Source organism: Sinocyclocheilus anshuiensis, unplaced genomic scaffold (genome assembly GCF_001515605.1).
Source record: "Sinocyclocheilus anshuiensis isolate Anshui unplaced genomic scaffold, SAMN03320099.WGS_v1.1 scaffold199, whole genome shotgun sequence".
Lineage (NCBI taxonomy): Eukaryota > Metazoa > Chordata > Actinopteri > Cypriniformes > Cyprinidae > Sinocyclocheilus > Sinocyclocheilus anshuiensis.
This window is the reverse complement of record NW_015552582.1, coordinates 2680848-2695495: the sequence shown is the minus strand read 5'-3', so window position 1 is coordinate 2695495 and position 14648 is coordinate 2680848. Positions and strand designations below refer to the sequence as shown.

Sequence of the window (14648 nt, the reverse complement as noted above, 5' to 3'; positions counted from 1 at the left end):
ACTGCACCTGCGGGCTGAAAACGTACAGTTAAATACAGCAGCTGCCGTAATATGGAACTAAATAATTCAGGTGGAAACTCACTGAGAAACATTGGCCAACAGACAGGCATCCATTATAATGAATGGGAGGTGTTCTGGGTGTCCCATTAGGAGGATCATCTGCTGTGATGACAGATAACAGCAGGATGCTCACTGTCACAAATGGAGTTTGTACCGCTGTGGATCCTCAACATAAAGAATAAAAAGTACTTTAAGCACAGACATAGGAGTAAGGGAGAGTAGTTTGTATTTAAAGATTGCAATCAGGATTGCTATGTGGAAAAATAAACAAGCGTGATTTAATACACCATCAGTTTAGGCTTGTAAGTGTGTGCGTTAGCCGGGAGTGGTCATTAAAGATAGCTGTTTCAATCAGTGCCCGCAGTAATGAAGTGGTAGATCACTGCTACTCTCTGATTGTAGTTTACATTTTTTACTCACCGCACTTTGTTTGGATATGGCAGAAAAGTGGCAGAGAAAACACACATACACACACATGCTCGGTTTCCAGTTTTTACACACAGGGGTCAGCAAAGTGCTATTTTGTTTGATAGTACCACTTGGCGGTTTTTGTAGAATATTCGTTTATACTTACAGGAATGTTTCAGAAGAAAGTGATGTGCTTTTTTTCCCTGCATGCACATTCTGTCTTTGTCTGTGAGCATTTATAGTCTTGTTATTCAAATAAATCCGTTGGATAAATGACATAAGGACGACAAGCATTAAGACTGTAATGAGCTATGATTGAGTTGAAATAAAGTCATGGGGTATTCAGGTCTAATGTTGCATAACAACATTTGAACATTTGATTTTCTTGTTAGAACTCACTCACTCTCTGCAATTAACATGGATATATATATATAGATAGATAGATAGATAGATAGATAGATAGAGTAGAGTTTGACAAACTATTCCTGCTTTTGTCTTTTCCTTATTAGTTTCACACTTTTAACATTTAACTTTTTTTATTCGATGTTGTAATAAAATTCATGCAGAATTTAAATTATTGTCTGAACTTAAAGAAAAATGATGGCAGTGAAAAATGTTGAATTTAATCAAAGCATTTTTTTAGATGCACAGTATTCGGTACAAACATACATAGTGTGTGTATGTAATTATGTTAAGTAAAAGTTTAAGTGTTATTTTCAGATAATAATAATAATAATAAAGAAATTAAAACTTTTATTCTGCAAGGATGCATTAAATTGATTAAAAGTGACAGCAAAGACATTTATAATGTTACAAAAAATATATATTAAAAAGAAAAATGCAGTTCTTTGGGATTTCTATTCAAAGATGTTAAGCAGCACAACTGTTTTCATCATTGATAATAATAAAGAAATGTTTAATGAGCACCAAATAAACATATTAGAATGAATTCTGAAGTACCATGTGACACTGAAGACTGGGGTAATGGCTGCTGAAGATTCAGCTTTGCCCTCACAGGAATACATTGCATTTTAAAATATATTCAGATTGAAAACAGTAATTTTAAATTGTAGTACATAAATAATTCACAATAGTACTGTTTTTACTGTATTTATGATCAAATAAATGCAGCCTTGCTGAGCATAAGAGGCTTCTTTTCAAAAACATTAAAACAATTTTACCGTCCCCAAACCTTTGAATGGTAGTGTATATCTCTTCAAAAGAAGTTGTACTAATAATTCTGTTTTGTTATGTGCCTGAATAATATCTCTAAATCTAATAATTAATTTAAAATGTAAAAATATAAAAATGAAAAACTTGCAGGACAGCACCTGTTAGACATGCATAACAACATGAAATATAAGGTGATAACAATAATACAAGCACTGAATTATTCAGGTGGGATATACCAGCTTCAGGAGGTCTGTGTGTGCAAACACAATGGAGAGATAAAGCCATCTATTTACATGTGAATGCGCACTGTTCCGACTCTCATGTTGTTTGGCAGGAACACAGGAACAATACAGTAAACAGGAACAGTAAATAATAGCTGTAAACCATAATGTCGACCTAATATAACATCAGTGTGCGACCACGACTTTACTACAAAAAGAGCATAGTGTAAGTTACATGCTGATGTTTGTACAAGTTTAAACCTTGCCGTTATTATCAAATAACCACAAATGGAGCTGCCTTGTGGGATAGCACACTACAATTAGTCACATTCGACCACATCAAACCTAGATCACATGCTAAACTGAGTTGAAGTGGCACTTTTTTAGGCTGAGATTGAGAGCCAAGTAACACACACACACACACACACACACACACAGTGAGAGGGTTGCAAAGTGTATTTTTATGAAAATCCATAAATGAAAGTTTATTTTCAAATTGAATTTTTTGACTTTTTTTGTTTAATGTTAAAGTAGTTCGGATTGAATTAAGAAACTGAGAACACAAAATAGCATCCGTGGTATTTGGGTTAGTTTTGTTCTGTGTTGAATTTTCTGTCACCTCCAAGCGTTTCTCTTCGACTCTGAAAGTCTGTTTGTGAATGTGTTTTTGTGTTTGCGGCAGAATCGGTTTGTCGTAGTGTTATGTACAGTCGGGCGTGATTGGCATACGCTTTGTGTTTGGATTAGTACAGATCTGTAGCTAATATGCAGTATTACTGGAGCATTGCAGTATGTATCATGTTTTGTGTACTTTTGCGAATGTGTTTGATGTGTAATGTAAGTGTTGTCTTGGGAAGACTGAAATTGTGTGCATGTTTATAGACGGATGTGACACAGCAAACAGGCAAGAGAATGCAGGATTGAGTGACACGCTGAAAGATGATCCGACTTTGGTGAAATGCAGCACAAAAACCTTTTCAGCTAATGACGACAGAATTTTTTAATAAGGTCGTGGTTGCAATGTAACACTGAGCCTAAGTTTCCTTGTTAGCTAATTGGGTGTCTAGAGGACGCAGACGCTCTCACTTTCATACAGATACTTACAGTTAATTGCTTGTGTAAATCATTCCACTCACCACCAACAAACAGACCTTTATTCAGTGGTGTTACATCACGCTAAAAACATGAGTTTGATCTATCTAAATGACAGCACCTGAAGCAAGTGATTAATTATGAGAGAGTAAAATCTCTGTCACTCATTTAAGGGTGGGAATGCAGATGCATTTTAAACATGTTGTATAACATGCTCATTCAGACACTGGAAGTGGTAGAAAAGATGTATAACATTTAATTAGTTTTTAACTAATTTTTTTTTTTTTTATATGAATATTTATATATTTACAATGTGTTGTTGTATTTTATTTTATTTTTTTATTTAATTAATTAATATTATTATTATATAATATATTATAGTTAAAGAGACTTTCTTTTCTCAGTAGACTAATCATTATAATCATTATAGTTTTTAGTTAATAATTTTTATATACATTTTGCACTTTCTATTCTTTTACATTATTTCTTTTGCTTTTTTATTCTTTTATTTAATGAGGAGATACCCCCTGACAATGTAAAGCGCTTTGAGTGCCTAGAAAAGCGCTATATAAATGTAATGAATAATTTTTTTTTATTTCATTTATTTATTTTCATGTATTTCGTGTAATGATTCTCCCACTGATAATTATTATGTGTGCATATTATGTTGGCTAGTTTTAGCATGCAGTAGACTGACCTCAGCTTTTATAATACATTTAGATAAGATTACATATATTAAGTATTAATATATGTGTATTAATATACTGTATACTGTATACATATACTGTAGTATTAAAAACACTTTACAATAAGATTTTATAACTTGATCGGGGTGTTTTGTTAGTTTGATGCGTTTCCTCCTCTTTGAGCCGCTGCTTTTATGAAGACGTTGCCAGGTTTTCACAACAAAACCCGCCCAATCGCGTTTCGAGGGGGTCCCCGTCAAAAATCGCGTTCCGAGGATAAAATACGCATGTTTTTGCGGGGTTCCCCAGGTAAAATTCGCATTCCAGGGGCTAAATATCACGTTAATGGGGTCGTTTTTCAACCCGCGGACATGAAAAACAACCCGCGGCAACAGTGTTAAAGCAGCCCAATTCCGCGGGAAAACCGCAGACTTGGCAACACTGGAAGAGTATAGCGCATCAAGAACCGGTTACTCGGTACCACCGGTATTTAAGAAAACCTGGTAACGTAACGTTTTCATTTTTTCAGTACCGACTTGGTACCGAAATACCGGGTCTTTTGACAACACTAGACTGTGGTATGACGCTTCACAAAATTTGTGAATGGCAACAGAATTGTGTTGTTGCTCTTATTTAGGTACGAGTCACTCAATTTTGAAAAGAAACGACCCAAAAAATGTGTCATCTTTGGCAAGTGGCAACATAAAGCGCATCAAGCTGTGACGGCATTAATCCAGGGATTAAAACAGCATTAAACATCTCTAGCCTCACATAAGCCTTGACTGCTCCACATTAGACAAAGGAACACAAGGAAGATGTGTCATATGGTACACCTTGTCTTTCTGGAAATATTCAGTCCTAGAAAAAGGTTTAAGATGGCTTGACTTATCAATGTTCCAAAAAATTTTGGAAGGAATCTGACTGACATGGTATGTCTGAATAATATGCCGGTCTTTGTGAATTTGCTAGCACAAGCACCTCAACACTTGATTGAGAGGTGGAAAATGGCCGTTTACAGAATAAAACAGGTATTGCAATGAACAATTCATCCTTTGTGCGGTGTAAACGGACACATTCCTGTGTCATGCCCTGCCCTAAGGGAGTTAACATTAGTCAAGAGAAGCATTTAGTATATACTTTTGTTTGATTATTATTACTATTACTATTTATATTGTTATTTATTATTACTATTATTATTGCCATTACATCAGGTAATGACCTTGGCAAAAATGTTGAACAGAAGTAAGGGATGAAAGAACAAAAAGAAAGGATGGAAGTTTGGATCATAGCATTACCAGAGATGTTGGCTGATTGGAGGACTATAGGATCAGGAAATATTCAGCTGCAGATTAGCATCATAGTGTATGATTCCAATGTAAACTCTAAAAATGATTAATGATGATTAAGATTATGATGAATGTAAAGTAGGATGCAAGAGAAAAAACATAAGCCACCAGTTATCACGTTATATACAGAGAAATGTTAAGCCTCAAGGTTTGTATTTCCATCTTGCATGCAAACTGGTGGAAAAATCTCAAAATCTCCACATTTTTGCTTTCTCATTTATAGCAGAAACCTCTCTTGTTCCTTTTTCTGTTGTGCAAATCTTTCTGTTGTGCCACTCGTCTGCATGACCTTTAGATCTGTACTCTGTAAGTCTGAGATAGGGCTCAACAATATTATAAGTATATATTTTTTCCTAGTCAGGCCAGCAGTTTCAATATGTGCATTAAATTTCAATATAAAAATTATCCATTTTATAACGTGTGACATGCATTTTCAATTTCATTTATTTTATTTTATTTTTACACAGCTACTTGACAAATACATTTTTGTAGAAAACTTTTAGTAGAGACTAGCCTTGGGCGACGGTTAATTTTTGTGATAATTATGCATAAATCAGACCAATCAGAGTCAAGTATTTCATATTGCTGTGTGATCATTTTAATTTGTTTATTCATCATTATCCTCTTCTAAAACGTATCTGTTAGCCAGCTAGATAACATTATATATTTAATTCAGAATTTGCAACAGCAATGTTCAATACACAAAAACATCATTAAAAACAAGTGGCTTAGAAGGGTCGCCAATTGGACAAGTGACAGCCAGTCTGAGATTGTGAGCTGGATTGTTTCAGAAAGGTTAGTGGATGGCATATAATGACAACACACAAATTTGGCAAAAAAAAATTATATGGTAATGAATTTGGTCTGCAGAGAGACCTACTAGCCACCAGAGTATATAATTACTTTTTTTAAAAACTATTTATAGCTTGGAAGCATTCATCATCTTCTCTCAAAATAAACAAGCAGGTCAAGCACTCATATTTGATATTTTTGTATTAATCTAAAGCTTATTGTGCTCAGTGCTTTTAACAAAACTGAGGTGGATGGATGCTCAGCGATGCAGGTCTTGGCATATCAGTTTGTGCATTGTCAGTGTTTCAGCAATGTTTGTGCGTAGGCTTCTTGACGTACAGATAAGCACACACAATAGCTCACCTCATTCTTTCGAGCTCCTAAATGACAGCACCTGTCAACTGTGATGACACATGTGCTGTGTGTGTCAGAGAGCTGGTTCAGTCAGAGACCTCTCACATGTGGTAGTTGTTGGTTGCTGTCAGCACAAGGTTAACCGTCAACTGCCAGGAGCTGAACAGAACCTTGTGTGTGACAGTGCTGTTCTCAAGCAAATGAAATAGCACGGATTATATGGATTGCACTATACTTCCTTTAGAAGTGTTTGCACAAAGCCCAGACCTGAACACCTTTGGGATGAAATTTGAATGCCGACTGTTAGCCAAACCAAATCACCCAACGTCAGCATCTCTCTGAATAGGTACAAATCCAACTGCCATGTTCCAAAATCTAATGTAAGACCTTCCTGGAAGAGATTTTCTTTTCCCCTGTGCTTTTGAAATTAAATGTTTAACAAGACACAAGCATCGGTGAGGTCAGGCACTGATTATTGGTGATGGGATCTGGCCCGCTCCTCCAATTCATCCAAGAGGTTTTCAAAGGGGGTTCAGGGCAGTCAAGCTCTTCCACACCAGATGTAATAATTGAATAATAAAAAAAAAATGCATGCATTTTGTTTTGGTTTATGTTTTAGTTATTTAGTTATTTTCTTATTAAATAAGTAAATACATTTTCTTTTTTTTTAATAAATTTCTTATTTATTTTTATGTAATTAATTATAATTTCATTGAATTATTATTAATAATACATTAAAATAAATTAAATATTTCTATTTAAAATTTTTTTAATTTAAAAATAAAATTAACAAATCTTTAGTTTTCAATTAATTATTCATTTACCTTGGTTTATTAATATGTTTTTTAAATGAAGTTTGATTCAAATTATAAAATAAAAAAGTCAGTAAAGGGGGTTCATGAGCCCTACTGATCATGGAGCTGTGGGGCTATATGAGACGAAAAAGGTTGTCTTCTGGAAACGCTCTGTTTTTACAAGGATGGAGACAGTTTAAGGACATCTGTAGCGGGCTAAATGATTCCCTACTTATTCGCAGTCATGGTTTCTCCCCTCCCTCCCTCCGCTCTCACACACTAATGCTTGTATGAGCTCTGCGATTGCTACAGACAACTTGCGCCTGGGACAACCCCAACCGCAGCCCATAATGATCCAGGCTGTTGCCATGTTTACATGTGTGTTTATGTTTGAGGGAAGGCGTGAATGATGAGGTGAGCGTGTCTGGTTGAGCAGGCAGAAGAGCGAGGGAAGTCGGTGTCATCTCAAGCATAGATTTAATTAGCTGATGAATTCCAATCCTGACGTGCCGAAGCCGTGAGGACTGTAGGAGTAGTATCGACAGAGGAGGGTAGCGTTATTAGGTAGAGCTGAAAGAGAAAGGGTGTTCGCTTGTGCACGAGTCGCCCCGGGCCACGGGGACTTTCCCGATGTCAGACATAAATCCTGCCCCCCTGACAGTTCCAAGCTGCTGTGGAAGCACGAAGAATCTGCTTTTGCAGCACAATTTTCTATGAGTCTCCCGCTCACTTCAGATAACGTGTAAAATGTGGCTGCACTTACATAAACAACAAAATCCCCGTAATTTCCACATCTTTTCTTAGCCTGCAAATGCATAGAGGGAGCAATTTGGAGTTCGCAGCATGCTTACTTGCATCAGTGCAATGGCTACTGCTACTAGTAACAGCTGGAATGAGCAAATTATGGTATAAGTGTTCCTCTAATAGCACTATTTTGTCACATTTATGACATTTGAAATCTGTGTCCTGGCTGTTTGTTTGGAGAAAACAATGCCCAAGAAATGAAAATTGCTTGCGGCGCGGTATAAGATGCCGTGAAAGTTCTCCACACAATCTGAAGACATAAATCTACTTGTACCTGACAGAAACATGTCTCTCTTAGTTCTAACTGGTATGATTGAATGTTTTGGCTCACAATTAAAAGCATGTTTGCACAGTCCAAAAAACTTAAAGCTATTATCCCAGCAACGGTAATGATAGCTATTGGATGAGTGCCAAGCAACACAACTAAAGTCAATCCATTGCCGCATTATAAGGATTATTTTGAAAGTGATGTGAATTTGCGTTGTGAAGACACTTAAATATCGTTTCAGTCTCACGATAATCAGCTGTCAGTCGCTTTTGTTTTCTCTCTGAGGTGTGGTTACAGATGTGCACTAGGGTATTTCGTAGATCATGCCTGTTGCCGAGGGTTTGTCTCGATGGGAAAAAAAACGTGTAGGTGCGATTCTGAGAAGTCTGTCTAATTTGAGGAACAGGTTAGATGAGTTAGTCTCTCCCTCTCTTTCTCCTGCTCAGTTCCTGTCTGTCTTTCTGTTTCTTGCTTTTCCTCCCTATCTTTAACATCTCAGTTTCAGTCAGGGATTCCCCGACTCGCTCGTGTTTGGGAATCGAGTATGTCTGAACTCGTTAAAATAGAGCAGAGACCTTCTCGCTCGAAATCTTTTAAGGTTCAGATTTTCAGTTGATAGTCAGTTTTGTTTGTATAATAGTTTGAAATCTTTCAAATCAAACTAGGGATTTTTCCTTAAAAAAAAAAAAAAAACAGATAATGCAACATTGTTAGATAATATTGTGTTTTGCATTTGATGACTTGGATATTATATGCACTGAATGCCATTATCCATATACAACATTTAGTTGTTTCAACCAGTTTACATAAGCTAGAAGACAAATTGTTTGATGCTCTGTGTGTTTTCCAGTAACAGCAGAGCATACAGCTCTATGCAAACAAAGACACTTGATATCAACTAAAGAGAAGATTCCTTCTCTCAGCTTAGAGGGTTTTGCGCTGAGTTTTATTACCAGGCAGTTACTTGTTTTCATATTTCCTTAAATTCTGTTTATTTTGGCAACTTCTTGGCTTATGTTATTGAGTTATGTCAACGGAATGAATTGCATTTAGCCATTTACTTGTATACTTTTGCATTTAAGTCTTACGCATAAATGCCTTGTGTTTGTCAGATCTCCTTTGACCTTGCTGAGTACACTGCAGACGTTGACGGGGTAGGGACCCTACGTCTGCTGGATGCAGTGAAGACCTGCGGTTTAACTGACACCGTCCGCTTCTACCAGGCCTCCACCAGCGAGCTCTACGGGAAAGTACAGGAAATTCCCCAGAAGGAGACCACACCATTTTACCCGCGATCCCCTTATGGTCAGCACACACACATCTAAAAACATGTTGTGTCTTTCTATTTTTACATTTTTTGATAAATAAATAAATACACAGATGTATTTTACTGTTTATTTAACTCTACCCTATGTTCAAAAGTTTAGAATCAGTGAGATTTTATGATTTTGAAAGAAGTCTCTTATGCTCACCAAGGCTGCATTTATTTGATCAAAAATACAGTAAAAACATTAATATCCTGAAATGGTATTTCAATTTAAAATAACTGCTTTCTATTTCTAATATATCTTTCTAATATATTTTAAAATGTAATTTATTCCTATTATGCCACAGCTGAATTTTCAGCAGCCATTACTCCAGTCTTCAGTGTCACATAATCTTTCAGAAATCATTCTAATATGAAATATAGAATGCTAAATGAAGTGTGGAAACCATGATACAGCGTTTTTTTTCTTAGGATTTTTTGATTAACCGATCTATTTAATGCAGAGCAGCATTTTTTTGAAATAGCAGTGTTTTGTAGCAATAGAAATGCCTTTGCTGTCATTATGTAAGTATCAATTTCTTTAGAAAGTAAAATCTTACTGACCCCAAACTTTTCAGCGATATGCAAAAAAAATAAAAGAATTTTTTTACGTACCATAATGCTCACTACACATGTAAATATGTATTTTAAAGAAATAAATTCACTTTAATTCATTTGTAGAGTACAACAACCAAAGGATAGATTACAGTAAGCCACATTACAGTACAGTAAGACATCCTCATTTTGGATTAAATTGTTCTTTTTAGGCATAAAGCTTTCAAAGTTTGCTCAAATAACAAATATTTGCTACTAGATGGAACCTCTGAAGTGTTAATATGCCGCGAACAGTCTGTTAGTGCCTTGATGACAGTCTTGGCACGACAGAACTGTTTACACTGCAAGTGCGTGGCCTGACACAGCAACTAGATCTCTCCCGTTATAAGTGCTTAAAGTGTAGATATTTTCAGTGATTGTAATGGGAGTGACAGTTTTGTGGTGTCACAGAATCCGACTTATCTAGATGTCAAGATGGCTCAGGTTATGATTATAAATTATGAAACATACAATAACAGCTCTGCAGACTACACTAAAGGAAGTGATGCTAGAGTCCAGGGAGAATGTTGTATGTGTGGCCAAACCCATTATGATTGGTTTACAGGGGATTATCATGACACAACATTTGGTAAAGGGTGCAGCCATGACATTTTCTCCACAACAAGAGTGTTGTTCTGTGCCCCCACCCACAACCCCAGAGCAGTGATGTCATCCGCTAGCATTAGTGGTGTGGATTTTTAAGCCAACTAGACTGTCTAAGCGTGTGTGTATATGTTGAAGGACGTCGAGGAAAGAGGGAGTACAGGGCTGGAGGAGGGTTAGAGATAGCTAGATAGGGAGAGAGATGGATGGGATAGTGTGAAAAAAGCCAACTTCATTTCCTGTCCGATCTCAGTGGTAGCCTCCCCACATTGGGCGGGTCGGCGATGATGAGTTAATCTGGTTTGGAATTCACTTCGGAATTTCAGCCAGTGTCTACTTTCACCAATAAACAAACTTGCTCCGAAAGAGTTTACGAAATATGAGAAGAGTAAAAAAAATCTGTTACAAATCCACCACAGAGATGTCTGGGGTGTGTGCACATGTGAAAGCAGTTACACTTTGACACCTATTCAGGTTCGTCTGTCTAATAACAGTGAGTAGTTGCAGACGAGAGAAACGGTCATGCCAGTCAATCAGACGACATCTAAGGGCTCCTCCATTACACACTCATCTCTCATCTTTTTGTTCGCTCACATTCCCTCTTTCCTGTTGAAAGACGAGCGTTTTAAGAAGTTAAACCTCTCCAGGTGAGAAGTACTGCACCTGATGGTGTCGATGGACCTCTCACCTATTGCAGACACACACGCACACGCACATGTGCACACTGCTGAATGAGCCCTGAGTTGTTTTGCTCTTTCACTCCTCATCTACCCGTCTCACACACCTGTGTTTGTGTTGTCATGTTGTCATGGCAACAAAGAAGGGAAGTGAATGAGATGCTCCTTTAATGTCTCAAATTAAACATCTCTCCTCACCTTGCATCTCTCTTGCTTTCTGTTTCTCACTCTCTGTCTCTACGACACACACTCCCACATGCGCTCCAAAAAGCTGACATGGTTGGTTACTTGGGGCTCAACAATAAGGTTTTTTTTTCTGATTGCTTGGTTGGGCCATTTGTTCAGATTTCTACTTGACTTGCCAATATTTTCACAGGCCCTTACATAATTATTTTTATTATATTGTACATTTTATTTTATAAAAATATTTTAAGAAAGACAAAACCCTTCCGCACACTACTTTAGCCTTTTTATAATAGTTAGTTTAGTTTATTTTATAATATAATTTATTTTATAATGTCTTTTGTCTTATGTAACTACCTATGATTTTTCAGGTGTGTGAGCTTCAATGTTTTTTTTTTAATCATAAAAAAAATTGTATACAATATATTATAGAAAATAACTTTTATATATTGTATTAAGAATATAATTATTTTACATTCATAATTTTTGACATTTCTAAATGTTATTAATTTCGTATAAATACAAAAAAATTATCATTATTATCATACAGTTATCACAAATATAATTTTTTAAAATCAAATCTTTAAAAAGAAAATTTTGAATAATAACGTGAAGTTATATGGTTATATTTTGGCGTTTTCTCTATGTAGCTGTACTGAAAACACCAAGACAAAATGTTAAACTAAAAGACAGAAAACTAAGTTTAAGCTTCCAAGGCATAATAATGCATATACGTGCTTACAAAAAAAAGTATGATATAGCACTGACCCAATAGGACAAGTGACAGTTCAGTCAGCTGATCCGAAACTCATAATGGCCTCCAGGTCAGCAGGCCAACCATATTATTGAGCGCTGTTGCTGTTTTTCTGGTTTGACACTGTAGCTTTGCCAGTCCTGAAAGAGAGCAGGGCGCTGCTGTGTGTTTTTGTCATTGGTTTAAATGAACGTGGCAATCCGATGGTTGCGTGTACATCTGCATGAATGTGTGTTCAGACATGTGTCAAGAAACAGGAACAGGGTCTTGTACTGACAGTCGTTTTTTCACGTGCTGGAAATATCTGAGTGTCAGTGACTGATAGACCAGACATCTTGACTGCACTTTATTTCCACCTGGTTTGGCAGGGCATCTTTCCATCCGTTAGAAATTTAGCCTAGATACTCAACATTAGCCTCAGTCATTACTCTTAAAATGTGCATTGACAGCGCCCGGGCACTTTCTGCCGTTAACATGCACACCTGCAGGTCTGCAGCCTGTTTAGAGGCTTTGCCGCGATCCCGTTCGCATAATCACGGTCTAAACCAGCCCTAAACTGGGTTGTTGTAGTCTTGATGAGAGCGGGCTGCGGTCGACTCGCTGCGACTCTGCTCCTCGTCACGGCTTCCCACCGTGTGCTAAGAGACGGCCTAATTATACTCCGACTGGAAAAAGGAGCCGGTGCGTGGAAATGGCCTGTCTTGGACTTTTAAACACACTTGCACACAGACGCATAGCCGGCCCATTATTGTGGACCATGGTTTGGTCAATCGGCTTCAATTTACTTTTTCCCCCCTCTTTTTTTTTTTTTTTCAAACGAGTGAAACGAAATCAGATCCTCGGGTCCCCCCCGTGGTTTGTCTGTGACGATGGATTGACCTGGCTGTTTACAGTGTGGTATTTTAAACCGTTCTTTTCATGCCAAGCTCACGCACCTGGTCGTGAGCTGCGTTTAGCGTGGATTAGAAAGAGCCCTTTGTGATAGCAGCAAGCCTGTGCATGGGGGGCCCATGACGGACATCCTGTAAGTGGAAAGAGTGTGTCTACTTATGATTTTTTTTTTTCATTTAATTTCAGGTTACATTGCAAATCAGGGCTCAGCAGTAAAGATGACCCGCTGGCCTAGGGCCGCTGTTTTGCATCAGTGCTACAGTATATCTTACTTTTTTTTCAGTCATGTACAAGAATTTTTACGCCTTGAAAACATAAACATGGTTTTCTATGACATTTGATTGTGAATTCTGCTTATTAGTAAAAACTGTATTGCTATTTTTTGGTAAAGACAACTTGATTTGATTATAATGGGATGTATATGTGTGAAAAAAAGGTTTAATAACTAATAATATTTTTAAAATGTACACTTTTATGCATTTGGCAGATCCAACATGACTTACATTTTATCCAAAGTGACTTATATTGTATTCAGTGTGTAGTTTTTTTTAATCAGTTAATGCTTTCCCTGAGAATAAAACCCATGACCTTGGCGTTGCTTGCGCCATTGTCTACTGTTTGAATGTTTTGAAATAATTAAATAAATTTACATTTATGCATTTGACAGGTGCTTTTTATTAAAGAAGTGACTTGCACTGCTTTTAAAGTGTATTTTAAAGTGCATTTTATCAGTTCATGCGTTTCCTGGGAATTGAACCTTGGCAAATGTGTGTGTTTTGGTCATGATCTACTGTTTGAGCTACAGGAATGCTTATAAAGGTTTTTAAATAATTTTCAAATGAATTTACAATTATACATTTGGCAGATAGTTTTATTCAAAGTGACATGTAGTGAGTTATAGACATGTCATCAGTTCATGCATTCCTTGGGAATCAAACCCATGACCATTTGCTGTTTAAGCTATGGGAACTAAATATTAAACCTTACAGCAATTGTGTATTTATTATACATTTACAATTATAAATGTAAGAATGAAATTATAAAATCATTAAAAATGTTAGGCGCAGTGGAAAACAATAGTAGCAGAGCAAGTTGAAATCTAGCCTGACTGGGCTAGTAGAAAAAAGGTTTAAGACTGCCCCAATTTTGTTGACTTTTGTTTTGCAATTATAGGGCATGATCTTCCCGACGTTGCTGATTCTCTCCAGAAAGCTTTTACGGCCAGAATCACACACACATGCAGGCTTCAGCCAAGTGAAGAGCGTAATAGTCGTCGTTCACTTATACACTTAAACGAAGTGTGTTTCTGCTCTGACCCGGGCCTGATATTATAGGCGGTGGAGGTTTTCGTCTAGAACTCCCACCTCTGTCTGATTCAAGCTATAGCAGAACCCAGCAGGACATGAGAGTTTCCAAGGTTTCCCACAGATGAAGCGTGTGTGTGTGTGCGTGTGTGTCTGGCAGCTCAGTAGGACTTTGGACAGGCTTACAGATTCTCTGGGGTGGTCCACTGACTAGACAAGAGTCTGATTTTATCCCTGTGTGTGACTGTTAGTGTGTGTTTCTGCCTGTGTGAAGGAGAAGGACAGATTGACGGCCATAGTTCTCAATTCGCTTTGGCCGAAACACGCAAATTTGCACT

At 37.0% G+C, this 14648-nt stretch overlaps 1 protein-coding gene across 1 annotated transcript in view; it reads left to right on the top strand.

The window, feature by feature from the left end:
- LOC107665302 (GDP-mannose 4,6 dehydratase-like) overlaps positions 1–14648 on the top strand; it is a 74085-nt gene that overhangs the window by 18559 nt on the left and 40878 nt on the right. Inside the window, exon 6 of the mRNA XM_016456128.1 lies at positions 9111–9303. Within this exon, the coding sequence (XP_016311614.1) occupies positions 9111–9303 (193 nt within the window). The remainder of the gene's footprint in view (positions 1–9110; positions 9304–14648) is intronic.